Source organism: Eleutherodactylus coqui, chromosome 3 (assembly GCF_035609145.1).
Source record: "Eleutherodactylus coqui strain aEleCoq1 chromosome 3, aEleCoq1.hap1, whole genome shotgun sequence".
NCBI classification, from domain to species: Eukaryota; Metazoa; Chordata; class Amphibia; order Anura; family Eleutherodactylidae; genus Eleutherodactylus; species Eleutherodactylus coqui.
In genome coordinates this window covers 88,143,651-88,162,084 of record NC_089839.1, presented here as the reverse complement: position 1 = coordinate 88,162,084, position 18,434 = coordinate 88,143,651, and the positions used below count along the sequence as shown (strand labels likewise).

Genomic DNA, 18,434 nt, shown 5'->3' with positions numbered 1-18,434 from the left:
CAACATATTTCAGTATTCTTCGTGCATATTTATCACAAACGCAAAAGGTAAACGAGCTTGGAGGAATCTGCAAAAAGACAGGAAGGAAAACTGCCACCTACTCAGGAGGAACAGATTTGAGGGGGAAAATGGTGAGTTACTACGACATAAGGGGAGAATGATAAGAGGGCCAACACTTTTTTATAAAATATGCCCCCATTTCCCTTAGTCTGTACTAGACATATATTAGCTCAGACCTTTATCTCACACCAATTATGACTCATTTCACATAGCTTTTCACTATATCCACAGTTTCCATCTTGACGTTCTGTTGGGATTGCCAAAAACGGTGTTCTGACGGGACCGTATGTTTTAATGTTTCAAATGATGACCCACTTTGGTCTCCATTCACTTGGTTTTCACTACTTACTGACATTTTAGAAGGAAAGAAAAGTGTAGTTAACTATGCACATTGTGTTATAGCCTCCGTCCATGCTTTCCATCCTGGAGTTACATCTGAAGCTCTGATGGAACCCTTGCTGACTACGCCGTTGTGTCCTCCAAAAACAAGCAACGTCAAATGTAGACCACAGATTACATCTTTGGTCTCTGTTTAACTAATTAACGTCAATGATTCCGTTTGAGGTTCTGTCTGAATACCATTTTCAGCTATTCAAATGGAACCCCACGATGGACCGGGTGAATGCTATTCAAATCTACCCTTTGAAGCAAGCATGTATATGTTCTGGTCCAGCACTGCCGGTACTTGCACTAGGCCCCAGATAATCTGCATTCATAGGCTATGGAAGGACTGGGCAGCATAGTCATGTGATGTCAATTCTTTGGTCTGCGTAATTATTTGCATAATATGGGCTAGGGACCATGCCTGAACCTGTATTGTAATAATAATTTCACTAAATGATCAGCAAATTAATAACTAGAAATAGTAGGATTTCTCATTTGAAGGTAAAGGGGGATTGGCGGACATGGTCTCCAAAAAAACGCATGGCATGAGATATACTTTGGGTTTTCGCAGAACAACAAAAAAAAAAGTTGAAAACTAGATAACCTTCATAAACATATTGGGCAGAAAATAATTGGATTTACAGAACTGCTGTAGAACACCATAGCAGGGGATTACTCATAAGGTGGGCATACCAAGATATAAAATGAGAATCCTTCTATATTTATCGAATATATATAAAGTCTACAAACACCTTTTTTCAGGGGGGTGGAAGTTGTTGGTATTTTTTCACTTACATGCATGAATTTATGGCTGACAATCACTTTTGCAATTGAGTTTTATTAAAAATTTTGCACCATTTTTCTTCTGCAGCTTCTACATATCACTGCATATAGAAACTGCAGTTTAAGGGTCAATAGTAGATTTGCCAATGAAATTTGATTGCAGCTTAGAGTCCCTTAACACTGAACGATTATCGTCAGATCGTGTGAATCTAAACGATAACCATTCAGTGTAAATGCTACTAGTGACTGAATGACAATTCATTTGCTTATCGTTCATTGTTCAGTTTGTGCAGGCATAAAAAGCGAACAATCATCTGTCTGTGTAAAGAGGAAGTATTTTATCTATGAACGACTGCCTGTTTGTTGTGAGTGGATGCAGGTGGCTGGAAGCTATCTCCGGCCCTTTCCATTCACTGAAGATTATTGCTCCCGTGTGAAAGCACAGGAGCGATAATTGCTGGGATATCTGTCAGGGGCTTAAAGGGGTTGTCCCGTGGCAGCAAGTGGGGTTATACACTTCTGCATGGCCATATTAATGCACTTTGTAATATACATCGTGCATTAAATATGAGCGATACAGAAATTATATACTCACCTTCCCTGCGCTGGCGTCCCCGTCTCCATGGTGCCGTCTAATTTCAGCGTCTAATCGCCCGATTAGACGCACTTGCGCAGAAGGGTCTTCTCCCTTCTGGTCAGTCCGGGCACGAGCGGCGTTCTGGCTCCGCCCCTTCTACGCATCACCACGTAGCTCCGCCCCGCGTGCCGATTCCAGCCAATCAGGAGGCTGGAATTGGCACACGTGACGGGGTGGAGCTACGCGATGACGCATAGAAGGGGCGGAGCCAGAACGTCGCTCGTGCCCGAACCGACCAGAAGGGAGAAGACCCTTCTGCGCAAGTGCGTCTAATCGGGCGATTAGACGCTGAAATTAGACGGCACCATGGAGACGGGGACGCCAGTGCAGGGAAGGTGAGTATATAACTTCTGTATGGCTCATATTTAATGCACGATGTATATTACAAAGTTCATTAATATGGCCATACAGTAGTGTATAACCCCACTTGCTGCCGCGGGACAACCCCTTTAAGTGCCCGACAATCATCCTGTCTAAAAGGACCCTGATCTTCCTTCTGCTCTCTCCTCTCCTGCACATTATCATCAGCTAATTCCTTATCTTTGTTCTGGATATGAATAAGCTGATAGGAAAGAGGAGAGAAGAGATAAAGGCTGAAAACTAATGGTCCTTTCAGGCTGTGTCCATTCCCAGCGGAATGTTCGCAGTGGGAATTCTGCTACAGATCAGCCGCGGAATGTCTGCTTCTAAACCGGCTCCATTTGTGGGTTTCATCGTGAATTCACCCCCTCATTGAGGGGGGTGAATTCTGCAACGGAGATGCCCGACAGCACGTTCTAGTGATGCTCGCTCCTGTGCTGTTATACAGCAGCGAGTACTGATTGCATCGCGCGGAGCAGGCCAGGGAGCGTTCTACCCCTGCGATCAGTTAACATGGGACTTCTGCGGGCGTACGGAAATCTGAACAATTCTCAACAATCATCGTCCTGTGTAAAAGGGCCATAAGCCCTGAGAACTAGACTTCAGGGTCGATATACAGTGATATATTAAAGCTGCAGAAGACAAGTAGTGCAAAATTAATTAAACCCTATTGTAAAAAGACTGTAAGCCTAAAATAGGTGCATTTAAGTTTAAAAAACAAAAAGCCCCCCCAAAGTGCCCATAGCCTTGATATATTCTGCAGCACCAAGCTAATGTCTGTGTCTGCAGCCTCCCTATTAAATTATTGCTACATTTTTCTCTATAGACAAGCTCATCTTTCCTCCGCAGCACTTGAACGAGACTGCCAAATAAAAGGGCTAAAAAGTTCTTGCATCACTTTCATTAAAAAAAAAAAAAAGTTATGTTAGATTAGTTAAATGCCAGCTTAACGGTTGCTGCAAGACATTTAGAGCGTAGCACATAAAAAGCCAGATAGCACAGACCAAGCTGGAACAAAAGTGCTAAGAGACAGAGTAGAACGTACAGTACGAGGGAATGTCACAGAGCACACCACCTACGTTCAGGACGGTAGTCAGGGGCAGGACTACAGCTGAGTGTTCCCATAATGGTATTACCCCTAGCACTGCGATCAGCTGCCTAATATGTAATGATAGCTTGGTAAGCCTACGTCAATGTATTGCCTGTTAGTAGCAAAGTCTAAGAAAAGCAACAAAGTAGATATATGAAGGAAAAAATAAAGAAGCTAATGCACAGTTTTGACTTGCTGTGCCAAGTGCTGTGTTGTAAAAGCCAGACTAGAGTCCCATTCTTAAGATGCATCTGAAGCAGAGACCCAATAAGCTGAGACTTGAAAAGAACTTACTGTTTAGATTCATCATCATCCCCATCATCATCATCATCTTCTAAATGTGCCACATGTCCCCTAGGGAGATGAACAAGGTACCATGGCTGAGTGGTCTTCAGTGGTAAAGCTAGACTACAGCTACTACAAAAGGACTATGGCATGCAGTAGCTAAGGGCTTCGTGTTCGGTTTGCTACAGAGTATAGAGTTTGTTGGTATTTCTGCCTATGCTTTAGTTTGTACCGTGGAGCACAGATGCAGGTCACACCAAGTAAAGCTCTGATACATCTGCACAACACACACCGAGGCGGGGACACGTTACAACAGAAATACGCACAGTTAGAGCAGACGGGAGGGTTTGGTGACCAAGAAGGGACATTAATTACCGTTGGTGCAGCTCCTCTTCAACCGATTTCAGAAGACTCCTTTAAAGCAAAATCACAACATTTAATACACCGACGATGGTACTGCGGTTGGTACTGCGGTTTGTACTACTAGTATTATTAACACAAGTCTAAATGAATCAAACACCTCAAACCTTTAGGGTACATTTCAATCTGAGGGAAGAAAGCCGCATCACAAAACAAGCGTGTCTTCCAAGTATTTTTGTCACAGAAACAGGTCCCCACTCCCCCCCTCCACATTCACAGTTCTAGGTAATGACGGCAATCGGGATAAAGGTACTTAGTAATGTAACTGTTGTGTTAGTTACGTGTTTAACAGATTTTACTTTATTTATATTTTATTTTTAAGAAAAAACTAAAAACTTTTGCATCTTTTTGTGACAAATACAACCATATACACATATAAAGTTTTTCACATGGGATTACCCCACTACAAGAACCACTTGTGGTGTGGCAATGGTGCAGTTCTTTGCATGTGAATGTATTGGCTGAATTTGTGATAAAACTATATTTACATTTTTTTTTTTGGTCAGGTAGATGGAACAGGTTGCAAAGTCTGAGCCCTTAAGGACCAAGTAAGTTTAACCCCTTAAGGACCAGACTGTTTTGTACCTTAAGGACTAGATACTTTTTAGGGATTTTACCCATGTGGTGGTTTAACTGCCCTATTCTTTTTTCAGTTACCAAAATTATTTTGGTTGCGTTTTTTTCCCGTGACATTTGGGCTACTTTTTAAATATTATTTAACAATAAAATATATATTTTTTTTAACATTTATAGTTATTTTTTTTTTATTCGTATATTTACCCTAAAACAAAGTATGGGAATGGGTTCCTCATTTTATTTCGGATGTTTTGTTATATAACATGTATGGATTACAGGGCGCATACGGCGACGGTTTTGATTGGCGTCGGCTTGGGTTATTTTCTTTCTTATGTATATATTTTTATTTTATTCTGTAATTTTGTTTTACTTATTTATGCGATTATCTTTTTTACTATCTATGTCACCCATGACGTCGTATAAGATATCTCGGGGATATTCACATGGTCTTTTTTTTTTAAGTTGACATTTTTTCTCTGTAGCTGGGGCATCAATAGGAGCCGCATCCATAGGAGCCCCAGTTACAGGAAAAACATCTTCCTGTAGTGATAGTAGTCACTGACAGAGCTGATCAGGGTCTGCTAGGACCCTGCAGCTCTACTGTGCCAGGATATCCCGGCGGTCACATGACTGCTGGCTCGAGTAGTGGAAGAAACACTACTTTCACTCTTTAGTACATAACACTCATTGAGCACTGTGTAATAGGGAAAGGAGAAGGCATATGAGACTTCTGGCAGTCATTCACATTTCCTTTTTTCAATTTTACACTCATTGAGCGCTATGTACCTGGGAAAGGAGAAGGCAGAAGCGGTTAAAAACCACTTATCCCTCCTCCTCTAGGATTATCAGCTGTGACTAACAGCTGACAACCCACCCTGCTTCTGAGTGATTGCAGAAGAAGGGGCTTTAATCCCGGGCTGTATTTTTACTATCGTCTGGGAATAAAGCCCAGGAACAAGCGCCATAAATTTACTGTGCTTGGTCCTTAATGGGTTAAAGGAAGTCTGTCACCTAAATTTTGCAATGTTAACAAAATATACTTACAATTGTGTTACAGCATTAAGAATACAGAGTTACCTTCATCTTAGTCAGATGTGTCTCCCATGCCAAAATATTGCACAAAAAGCTTCTGGCATGCTATATACTAATTAGCCGAGGACTGTCCGATAGGCGGTCCACCTCGGCCAACAATCTGATCTCTCTCGCTGCCTACTCTGCATTCCCTTTCTTTCCTAGCAATGCCTCCAGCCCTTCCCACTGAAGATGTCATACGCTCCAGCTCTAATATGCTTCCTCCGCACTGAGCAGTCAGGCGAATACACAGTGACTCGTTCTCGGCTGGAACGACGTCACGTACATGCAGACAGTCCTCAACTAATTATCATATAGCATACCAGAAGCTTTTTGGGTGTTATTTTGGCATGACACATCTGTAAAAATTAGAAGTATTGTGGTATTCTATATGCTGCTGCACATTTGAAAGTATAATAAGTTAACATTGCAAAATTTATGTGACAGATTTCCTTTAGGCTGGGTTCACACAGGGCGGATTTGCCACGGTTTTGCCGCGCGGAATTCAGCTGCGGCAAATCCGCCCGCGGCCGCTAATCTCGGGATTAGCCAGCCATGTGGACGAGATTTCTCAGAAATCTCGTCCACACGGGGCGGCCAATCCGCTGCGGTAAGTCCGGCTGGAACCGCGGCTACGGCGGTCGCAGCCGCGGTTTCAGAATGTGCAGCATGTTCATTCTTTTTTTCATTCCGCTGCGGCCGCGCTCTCCTCTATGGGAGCGCCGGCCGCAGTGGAAGAGCGAGCGGCAAGGCTGCTTCAATGCCGCCGCGGCTTTTTCCACGTCGGTTCTCCCGGCGGAGATCTCGCAGTTTTTGCTGCGGCCAAACCGCGAGATTTCCGACGGCAATACGCCCCGTGTGAACCCAGGCTTAAAGTGCTGAGCACATGCAAACACAGGAAGGTGCTCCTAACTACTGCTCCACCTACTTGAACAAGAAGCTCTAAGGAAGTTGCAGAATTTGCTTTAATATTTCATATTATTTATCTCTTTACAGCTATGTAAAAAACCAGAACAGCGTAGACGGGACACTTACACCAGCCGCACATCACTGCACAACTCCCAATGCACCCCCTGAAGCGCCCCGCGATTTAACTGTGAGATGGGGATAGGGGGGTAGCGAGTGCAGCGTTTCAGTAGCTTCAGGCCGCATTTACCTCCCAGCTTTAAAACACCCGCTGCGCTGGGAAAATTATGGGGGTTGCGCCTTCAGGTTCAGCGCCGGGGAAGCCCTTGCTACACATGACCCGCTGTATGCCTTCTGCACCTGGGGACGCTGTATCGCTTTTCTTAACATCTCTACTGCCCTTCCAGAACCTGCAGCCTAAGCACACGTGGAGCCAATCAGGGTACAGGGGACGTTGCCACAGTGTCAATCGTGACTCCACCAGGAGTTCCTAGTGGAGTCAAGATACACCAATACCATGAATTCCTACCTGGGTCAGCAGTTTCCAAACCTCTTTCTTTTTGGTATTTAAATGAAATAAAGCTCACAAATCTCAAATCATTTGAAAGTCAATGGATCAAGTAAAACATAAAAAGTAAATGAAAAAAAAAGACTATTCCCAGTACAATGTCACCTTAAGGTAGACCGTTAGTAGCAAAACAAGTAATGCTATAAAATTTGCCTTTTGAGAGTGGGAATAATTGGTCTGTGTAAAAACCCCGTTTTTCATTCCAATGACCCAATTTGGCCAGCACGTATGCCGCTTTCATCCATGGCATTTTCTACCTTCTTTTCAGGCTGCGCCTCAGCGTGATCATCAAATGAGCCAAAATAAACTAAAACAAGGTAGGCAAAAAGATTGGCGAAAAAGAAAAGTCACTGTATCCTTACCCAGAGATAATTTGCCTTGTGCGCCTGCAGTACAAAAGCTCGGCATGACTCACTCCTACCTCCTATGGAAGAAGAGTGCTGGATTTCTCAGACTGATATACAGCTGATTTTTCTTATGATGAAAGGAAATTGCTGCCGTTCTGTATATGTTTTCTGAATTCCATTCGGCACATTATCATTACTTGTGAAATAAATTCTCGTGTTGCCGGATTCTCCATTAATTTATTGTTTTATTAGGGAAGCTTTTACCTATTTTTTTATGACTGCTTGTCAAGACAAAATAATGAAAAGACTTTCTTTGGGCTCAGTGAAGGCGCTGATGGGCTTTGTATTTGCACACGAGCAGACAAACATGCAGCGATATACTATGGAGTAATTTTATGGCTGAATAGATGTGCAGAATATGATGGACGCCAGGAAGAGTCTAACACAGAACATATCAGAACCTTAATCGCAATGCGCGTTGTTTGAGCATTAGAGATTCTGGCAGCATAAATCATTTTAAAGCTATATGGGACAGAACAAGTATTTTCAGGCATACTAAAGCAATAAAGGAGAGCAGCAGGAAATGGACCGCTCAGATGGCTTTGAAGTGCTTTATGGAGATGACAACTCTTGATGAGGTTTTTAATTTACAGCTGGTACTACAAAACTAACACTAAATGCCTTCTGATTTTGGAATGCATACAGCTGCCAGCGCTGATCCAGGAACATCATTGGCAGAAAGGGGAGGGGAAACTATTCAAGCAACACATTAGACATAAAGGGTGATCAATGAGTGGAACAGGTTACCATAGGAGGTGGTGAGTTCTCCTTCACTGGAAGCCTTCAAACAAAGGCCGGACAGACATCTGTCTGGGATGATTTAGTGATCCTGCATTGAGCATGGGGTTGGACCCGATGACCCTAGAGGTCCCTTCCAACTCTACCATTCTATGATCTGTGTGCATGAGACTGTCATAAGTAGATATGGATGTATCTCATGCCAATGAATGAGTATATGTGAAAAAAGGGTCCACTCAAGTTCCCGAATGTTGAACTCTCATCATTACCCTATCAGAGTACGTCTAGAGCTTTTGAAAATTGGTATATGGGTGGATAAATCACTGTAGAGAGTTCTGAAATTAGCTTCATCTTTTTAGTAGCCAAATAATTCCCACAGACATCAATAGAAAATAGATCAAAATAGGCACCGACAGGAAATTTCTAGGTACATTGCCTTCCTGTCTTCTGCAATATGTACTACAGAACCCTTTAAAGGTCAAATAGTAACAGGAGAAAATGAAAATTATCATCCAGTAAACATATAGATTTATAGGCTAAATTAAATTAATATATTTTTAATGTTGCTTAAAGAGATCGATTTTAGCTACGTAGCATCAAGCAAATGAAACCAAAGAAACAAAAGGCGGGCACTCACAAATAGTACAGATCACATGCCCCAAATTAAGACGCAACAAAAAAGAAAAGAAGGGCAACAAATTGGAAAAGTAGATAACATAAGATGAATTTTCTCTGTACATAGAGAAATCAACAATGTGGTAATCCATGATGAAATTGCCCATGTGGTAGGGATCCTCATAAATCATGACAAGCCAGAACTCTACTTGGCACCTTCTATCAACATTACACAATGATGGTTGCAAAACGTAAGGTATTAACATGTGGCAACAACATACAGGATAAATATTACTAGAGAGAGAAGAAATTCTACCCTCAGATACAACAAATGGGGCACATCAGACACTGCAGTGTATATGGGCAGCTCAAGTTTTATAACGGAGGGTATCAGTATATGTAGAAATGTCATTCAACATTTTTTTTTTTTGGTAACTCACTTGTTTCCCCCAAGAAAACCGCCACCTTGAGGTCCTTGACCGTAGTCCAACTGTAGGTCCTTAAGAAAATGAAAAGAAAAAACATTATTTAGAGAAAAAAAAAAAAAAAAGATCCTGGTAATGGTGCTCTGTAGTAATATGGGACCATGTTCATCCCATATAACACAGACTTGCAGTCTTAATTTATACTAAATGGAACTAGGAAGTTCCAGTACATAGATATGGAGAAAACTGCAAATGTAAAATCTTTGTTTTATATGCACGTGTGTAAATTATATATATATATATTTTTTTTATAATTGTGCTGCCAAGTGGAAACCATCAACAAGCAGTCCAGCTGCCATTGATGGATCTTACCATATACATCTGCTTATTATATTGCACAGGATGGGATCTAATCTATAATAGTGGGATGTTCTGCATGTGCATTGGGTCTGGATTAACATTACTAAGCTTTGCAGTCTGGCTCATTAACACATGATATATTAATTGTCCGTATTTCATTAATGTTTTAATGAGCTGTGAGGACCTGGATATTTAAAACAGCGAAATAAGACTGTAGAGCCAAAATGATTCAAATGGTAGTGATTTAAGCAATTTAAAGAGCCGTAATCAATTTGGGTGTTGGGTAAAGCAGGTGATGTGCCATCGTGGACACCACATACTATGTAACTGGGAATGGCAAACAACTACGGTATTATTGTATCTTGACGCCACCAGGAATTCTTGGTGGAGCCAAGATTGACAGGAGGGTGATGCCCCCCTGTACCTGATTGGCTGCACAGCTTCTTCTGCAGCAGGTCCTGGAAGGGCACTAAAGATTTATTGAAAAGGGATAATACCCAACTACTACAATGCTTGCAGAATTTAGATCATCTGTCTACTGGCTGTCGAGAATGATAGACTTTTCTTTAGTGAAAGATTATAAAAATTTGAATCCTTAGTATACACTGAATAGACTTGCAATGGCAATATGTGAATTAGTGATATTTCTTTATCATTAACAAAACACAGAGATACATAAACCACAGAGAATGTCACAAATATGTATTAACTTCACAGTAACATTATGTTTATTATGAACAAAACACTGACTGGAATCAGTAAAACTGATATTAAAGTGTACAAAGACAGTGACATTTTACAGGTATTTAACTGGGGAAAAGAATCAGTTCTGGAGTTTTCGGAGTCCTCATGACTTTTTACCATGATAGAATGAGTCCCCCACATGATTATGCAACCCAAAATCTAACTTTAAAAAGTACAACAGGACAGCGACTAGGCAAAATACCAATGATTCTTAAACCAGTCTAAGCTAACGTGTTGTCACCAACCATGTAACATTTTCAACTGTGCATTGCATATACACAATGGTATATATGAAATCAGCCTTGATGTAATCTTTGTCAATAATAAATATGAAAAGGAGGGCACCACTAACAAATCAATAGGTACTCAATGCGTCATTCACAAAGTACGACCAAAGGTGCAAAGCAGCGTGTAGATCACATCGCACAATAATGTAATAACTACATCAGAAAATAAAACTTACGACCATGCAATCATTTCTCTTAGAACAACCACAAACAAGACGTAGACAATTAGAATCATTAAAAATGTCCCAAATAACAAATACCCCGAGTATGAAAGCACGATAAGAAATGGACCCATGAAAATACACATGCCAAATTGTAACCACTATCACACAAGTGTAAGATAACAGCAAGGGTAGAACATATAAGACGGATGCTGCGACAGTTCTGGGATCTGTTCCTTTTTAATAATCTGGTTCAGGTCTTGTATTTGGTTCTCTTCATCTTCTGGCTCTGGTGGGACTGGTTTTAGGTGAGACTTGCTTGGTTTTACCGATGGGTAATTTGGTAGGACTATTTAACCTGGCCTTGCGCTTAGCTTATTGCTGTTTAATTCAGTCTCCCTCTGACTGTGGTGGAAGTTAGAGGATGGTGCTGGATTTCCTGATTCTTCACTAAGGTAAGTACTAATGTTACGATTGTTGATATCTTGTTCTCTGTGGTTTTCTCCTCTCCCACGTAGCGTCTGCTAGTGGCCAAGGTATGTGGTCAGGTTTGCCCTTGTTAGTGCAGGTTACCTGCATTTAGGCAGGTCCTTTTGCTGGGTAAGGGTTTATAGGTACAGTGTTTCCCTGTTGCCTGTTTTCGTTAGTGTTTACCAATGTTTTGTGTGCACTTGCGGTCTGTTTGTTCACAGCCCGTGAGTCCTTCAGGATTTCAGATCCAGCGCCGGAGGTTCCATCGCAGATCCGGCTAAAAATACTAGAAGAAAAAGCCAGGCAGCTGAGCGGAAAGTGGGAATTATAGTCAATGCGGTCTGTTCAGCTGCAGGAATTCCCCTTTCCTGCTCCCCGAACAGAGCAAAAAAGCAAAATCCACAATGCAGATGTGAAATTACCCTAAACAGGTTACCATAAACTCCAGTGAATGCACAATATAAGTAAAAATAGGTAAAGGAATATAACTCCTAAAGTCCAATCATGTTCAGAGCAATATAGTCTAATGCAATCCTGTACAGAAAAACCTGTAAAAACAAGACTGCGGGAGAAGGTAATGCCAAAAAGTCAGACCAAGTCATGTGAAAAGTAAGGCTGTGCAAGATGAATCCACACATACTGCCACAAATAAGTGGCTTCCTCAGGATCTATGTAAGGTTGCTCATGGATCTATTTCTTATCATGCTTATCGTATTACTTATTCCCACGTTAATTAAATGTTTTAATGGTCTATGTCTGGTTCGTACTACTTCTAATATGACTGCAGAAACGCAGCGATTTTCAAACGCATTTTGCCAGCTGAAAACACAGCTAAGGAAGCTGGGGAAAAAAGCAATACTCACCTAGTAGACGCCGTCAGGTCCCTGCCGCTACTTTCCATAGCTCTGTGCAGGCTTCCCGGCACTTGTAATCCTCGACAGATTATCTTTTGCTGGTAATGTTGGTTGAAGAACACGCCTCCAGCAAGAAAACTGCTCTGATTGGCTGAGCTATTCAATGAATGGCTGTGATTGGCCAGCGCCTCAGCCAATCAGAGCAATTGCTTGCTGGAGGCGGGCTCTTCAATCCCTGTTACCAGAAAGAGATGCTTTGTCAGCGATGACAAGTGCAGGGAAAGCCCGCACAGAGCTCCGGAAAGCAGTGGAAGGGACCTGACAGCGGCAGCTAGTTGAGTATTGATTTTTTTTCTTCTCAGGTAGTGTAACTAGGGCTTTTTAGCGCTGCCAAAAACGCGGTGTCAAGTTGTGCTGCCCATTCATTTCAATGGGCAATGCAGAGCCGAAAATGGCCAAAGATAGAACATGCATCACTGTCAATGCGCAGCGTTGGAAACGCTGCGTTTTGACGCTTGTGTGAACAGACGCATTGAAATTAATGTCGGCGTTGTACAGGGTTTAGCGCTACACTGAAAAAGCAGCGCTAAATGCTGTACAAAAACACCTGTGTGAAGGAGGCCTTAATATTTACAGCAATTAGTCATATAGGTTTACCCTGCACCCACCTTCTTATATTGCATCAACTTGTGCACCTTAAATGTAACACAACATATCCGCTGGTCTTCAAGTTGCAACACTTAGTAGCATAAAAGTGTAATATGTTGCAAGCTTCTACACAAGCATCTAGTTAGAATGCTCCCATGCAAAACAGTCTTTGTTAAAAACAATAGCTATAAAGATGCAAATGATCAGCAAATACAACCAAGTTAGACACCACAGCAGTTGATGCCTGCCAAAGCAGTTAATAATTACATGCCTCATGTTAAATCATCTGGTGTTAAATGTTATTGTATATGCACAATGAGTAAATACTTGCTAGCTATTAAATTCTTCATACAGCTGCAAGAAAAAGTAAGCGAGCCCTTTGAAATAACTTTAATAAATTTCTGCATTTAAGTCACTATTAGGCCACAGTCACACAGGGCGGATTCCCGACGGAAATGTCGCGGTTTGGCCGCAGCAAAAACCGCGACATATCCGCCGGGAGAACCGCGGCGGCGTTGAAGCGGTCCGGCCGCTCGCTCTTTCGCTGCGGCCAGCGCTCCCATAGAGGAGAGTGCGGCCGCAGCGGGAAAAAAAAAAATAGACATGCTGCGTTCGGCAAATCCGCACTGCAGCAGCGGCTTCTGCCAGCTTAACCTCAGCGGATTTGCCGTCCCGTGTGAAATCTCGTCCACATGGCTGGCTAATCCCGGGATTAGCGGCCGCATGCGGACTTGCCGTGGAGAAATTCTGCACGGAATTTCTGCGGCAAATCCGCCCCGTGTGAACCCAGCCTTATAGATAAACGTAATCAAACTAAACTAATAACACACAAACATATGCACTGTCCATGTCCTTTAATGAGCACACAGAGTAAACACCCACAGTGCAGAGAGATAAAATGAACCCTTCCATTTAATAACTTGCAGATCCTCCTTTAGCAGCAATTTCCTCCATCTAAAGTTTCCAAAGATGAGAAGTTTTTGACTATTCCTCTCTGGAAACATGTTTCATCAATATTTCTGGGATGCCTTGATTGCACAGGCCCCTAGAGGTCATGCCACAGAATCTCAATAGGGTTAAGGTCAGAACTCTGACTTGGCAATTCCAAAATACAAATCTTCTCTTTCAACCATTCTTTAGTTGATTTACTTCTGTGCTTTGGGCCACTGCCTGTTGCATCACCCCATATCTCTTTAGCTGGAGGTCATGAACGGCTGCCCTTACTTCTCTTGTGGAATGTTTTTATATACCTTGATAGGCTTTGGCTGCCCTCAGGCAGTGAAGCAGTTCTAAAACATCTTGCTCACTCCACCATGTTTACAGTGCGGATAAAGTGTTATTTTTCTTCCAAAACAGCTTTGTACATTTGTACTAAAAAGTCCAACTTTTGTTTCATCTGTCTATAAGACATCTTCCCAGAAGCGTTGTGCAAACTTCAGGTGTTCTCAAGTAAACTTTAGGGCTAATGCCCATGGACAGATTATCGCAGCGAAAATCATGGCGAGACAACCGCCGTGAATTCCGCAGTAATAACCCTCCATAACAAGCGATTCTCCCATGTCCATGAGCGGAAATCAGCTGCGATTTTCCGCTTGCGGGGGAGAATCGCAGTATGTTCTAATTTGTGTGTTAAAACACACGGACGGCTTCCATTGGAGTCAATGGAAGCTGTCTGTCCCGTGAGCTCGGTGGAAGTATTACGGGAAATCGCGTTGCCGCCAAGGGGTCATTTGCTGCACTGCGCATGCGCGCCGGCAGAGACTTTCAGCGCGGATCTAAAGAGATGAGTATAGGGTCTCTGGGGGGTGCCGGGTCTGATTCCGCTGTGATATTCCGCAGCCGGAATCAGACCTGGCCGTGGGCTTTAGGCCTTAGACAGGCCACAATGTTTGTTTTGTGGAGAACAGCAGCTTCTTTTATGGTGTCCTTCCATGAAGACCATTCTTGTTTGGTATTAATGAACAGAAGTTTTTACAGTTTACAGCTTTATTATTTGCTGTTAGACCTGGGTTCTTTCTCGCCTCTTTCAGGAATGCCTATTGGGCTCCTGAAGTAATCTCAACAGGAAACTCACTCCCAAGGAAAGCAGGAGTCCTTTATTGTCTCCATTTACAGATAATTTGTCTAATTGTGGATTAATGTATACTCAGGTCTTTCAATAATGCTTTTGCAGTCTTTTCCAGCTTCATGTATCTCTATAACATGCCTTCTGAGGACATCTGAAAGTTGTTTGCATTGAGGCAAAGTTTACACTAACCAAACCTTCTTGAGAAGAACAGATGTGCCAGTAACCAGGCTTCGTGTGCCTTTATTTAATGGGCAATGACTCTGAGACCCACACTTCTAATCTCATCTCCTTAACTGAACCATCTTTTGGTGAGGAAGTCATTAACACAAAGGTTCACTTACCTTTTCTCCTTGCACCATAGATGCTCAAGCACCCTTTTAAATGAGCTGATCCTCAATTGAACGAGTGCATGAATGAGTGATGTCACCGCTCACACTTTCGCAATCGTCTGCTCTTGTGCAGCCTGTTTAGACAGGCAGATCATCATTGAGAATTCCTCACTTCCCGTTCAGTGCTTCAACTTCTGTGTTTAAATGTAACAAGCCACCGATGATTTTTATGCTGGCTGAAACCGAACGACGAACTAAAAGTGCATAATGACCTGTGTTCAGACGTAGCAATTATCATGCACTTTTGGTCGTTATAACGATTTTTCAATGGTAATCGTTACATCTAAACGGGCCTTTACTCTATGTTCTCAATTAAAAGACATGCACGGCACAACAAGATAATTCCAAAGGGTTCACTTACATTTTAATGCAACTGTAAGTTTGAGAAGACCAAAAACTGCACTGGAGCAAAAAATTATGCAGTGCAGTAAAGAAAAAAAATACCTTATGAAAAATCCATATATAGATGGGGCCGTAAATCAGGGAGCATATGGAGGGCAAGTACTGCAAGATTTCATCAAGTGTTTAGCACGGGTAACCTTAAAGCTGGCATTACATAGAGGCAACCTAAAACAATAACTCTGCATAGGGTCCCCATCATTTTGTGATCAGGCTACGTTTAGGACCTTTAATTCGTGATCAAGCAGATTTTTACCGACATGCTGACTTTCAATTTCTACAGCCTCCACATATGAATCACAAATATCAGTGACCTGCTCTCTTGTATTAGCTCGAACCATTGTCCAAAAATAATGTCTGAAACTAGCCTAGAATCAAGATGACTAGCGCACATTCCTCGGAGGCCTAATATGTTCATATTAATTCTTAGTCAGTGGGCAGGAATCACTTAATCAGCGTATGGTGCTTTGCTTCATTCGATACAATGTATGTCTACTTGCTATTCTACTCTTGGCCTCTGGCATAATTACCTGTGCTGGGCATGCCAAGTCCTCCTGGCCATAAAGAAACTGATGTTTAAACCATTTTGTCCCAGCTAGGAAAGTGACCTGTTTTTTTGGGAACAAACCCAAATCTGTCTCTTTGAGGCTTCGGGTATTTGTCACAATTTAATTCCAAAAACAGAGGCAGTCGAAATAACGAGGGAAAATAAAAATCTTGCAAATGTGAGAGGTTGTTCAGCTGCCACCCAGAGAATCACATCTTATGTGACATTCTCATGAACATGACATCTGTCAGTGCTGCTTAAAGTGGTATCAAGGGCTTACGAGGCAAAGTGCATCATCTATAAATAAGAGTTGTGAGGAAGGCAGGCAGACTAGCATTAAAGCTAATATACCAAATTCTCCAAGGATAAGGAGATAAAGCTATTCCCTACAGACACAAGCAGCAGAGAGGAAGGTGTGATTATGGCAGTGTATGAAAATATCCGGTATCTGTTTTATGTATGTGCTCTATTAACCAAAAATGTTGCAAATAGAGAAAGTCACAGAAAGACTCAACTATGAAAATCTACAACTACCAACAGCTGAGTCCCATCCTAATGATCCGAAGCTGACCCCATAACTGGGAATGATTGTCTTAAAGGTACATGCACATGGGCTATTTTTACTTCCAATTGGTCCGAAAATTGGCCAGAAATAGCACCCATTCATTTGACACGGGCTTTATTTTACTTCGATGAAAAGTCCAAGTAAAAAGAAAAAAATTGCAGCATGTCCTATTCTTTTCTTACTTCCGGATGAGAATAGCACATGTCAATGACCAATACAAGTTGCACTGGAGAATCCGTGTGCATGTACCCCAACACTGTTTCCTCAGCTGATAAACAGCATCAAATTCTCATTTGTCAGCTGGCATAAAAATACCCATTAGCTGCACATTGCCCTGGGACTAATGATTGCATCAACGATCAGGTGACTCCATACTATCAATCCTGTGCTGCATGCAAACAGTAGTAAGGTGGCCAATTGCCATGTTATATTGTTGATTGGTGCTCATTCACAGCCAATATATCTGCCTGTGTAAAAGGCCTTTACTTAGTTATTTTAATTAAGGAATTAAACAGAGTTAAGACAGAAGAGAGTTCTTGGTAATAGGCTCAATAAACTTGTACAAGTTGTAATAATTAAACTTGTGTTTTAGTAAATCATTTATGACCACAACATCTTTTCTGACTCATTGCTCAATACCGGTGGTTGTATGGGAAGCCACAAATAAAGAAGAAAAGCTGACAAGATGACATCTTCCTGGATAATCACACTAAACATGGCAGCGATGTTCTTCATGGAGCACAATAAGGCTGCAGGGAACCCAGAGGATTTCTCTGGACTGCAACTTGGCAATAAAATATCGGCATCATGAAACAAAGCACCTTGTATCAATGCTTCAAAGCGGAGTTAGAACAAACAGCTGTAGCCTACTGAACACCATTACTTCCGCCAAGTGTTAATAACGTCTGGAACAAAGAGAAAAGGTGCTGAGCAAAGGCCGAACATTAGAAACGATGACTGAGAACGCACAGAAGACATTTCGGTAAGACGTGCAGGTAGGTGTACACGTGTAGGCTTTATCAGTTGTACTGGCTCTTTTATACGGGACAACCTGTTGGGCCCATATCTCAACAGACCATCCCAGCGGTAATCATTCCTGTGCTTTTACACAGGAATGAGCATCACTCAGTGAATGTAGACAGAGCAGGTTGGGGATTGTTCCGGCCCCCACTCCTCTATTCACAATGAACAGGCAGTCATTCATAAATGAACGACTGCCTGTTTACACGGCCGGTCTCTTCTTCCGTTTTCTGCATGCAGAAACTAAATGATGAACGAGAAGCAAATGAAGTTTTGTTCATTGTTCAGTTGGAGCAGCATTTACACTGAACTATAATCACTCATAACCCAGCAGGATGCAGGAATCGGAGCGATTTATTGGCCCGTGTAAAAGTCCCGGGAGTTATCTTTTATTGTAACTTTTTTTTAAAGTACTTTTGGGACAGGAATTCCACATATATTAATATATCAAACGTAAGAATTATATTCAGGACTTAGCAAGAAGATTATCATTACAGGATTCTTCATTTACGGAAAAGGAGAAGGCTGAAAATGTCCATTTAGGGCAAGGAACTCCAATCTGGCTTGTTTGTATTTTGCGCAAATACACTCGGTCC

At 42.0% G+C, this 18,434-nt stretch overlaps 1 protein-coding gene across 4 annotated transcripts in view; it reads right to left on the bottom strand.

Moving 5' to 3' along the window:
- Positions 1-18,434, bottom strand: part of MAP4K3 (mitogen-activated protein kinase kinase kinase kinase 3) — a 265,723-nt gene that overhangs the window by 49,328 nt on the left and 197,961 nt on the right. For 2 of the 4 annotated variants that reach the window (XM_066595838.1, XM_066595840.1), the window contains 3 exons: positions 9,341-9,399; positions 3,975-4,013; positions 3,609-3,668 (listed from right to left, as the gene is read on the bottom strand). In XM_066595838.1, the coding sequence (XP_066451935.1) occupies positions 3,609-3,668; positions 3,975-4,013; positions 9,341-9,399 (158 nt within the window). The remainder of the gene's footprint in view (positions 1-3,608; positions 3,669-3,974; positions 4,014-9,340; positions 9,400-18,434) is intronic. The other 2 variants (XM_066595839.1, XM_066595841.1) reach the window with 1 other exon arrangement.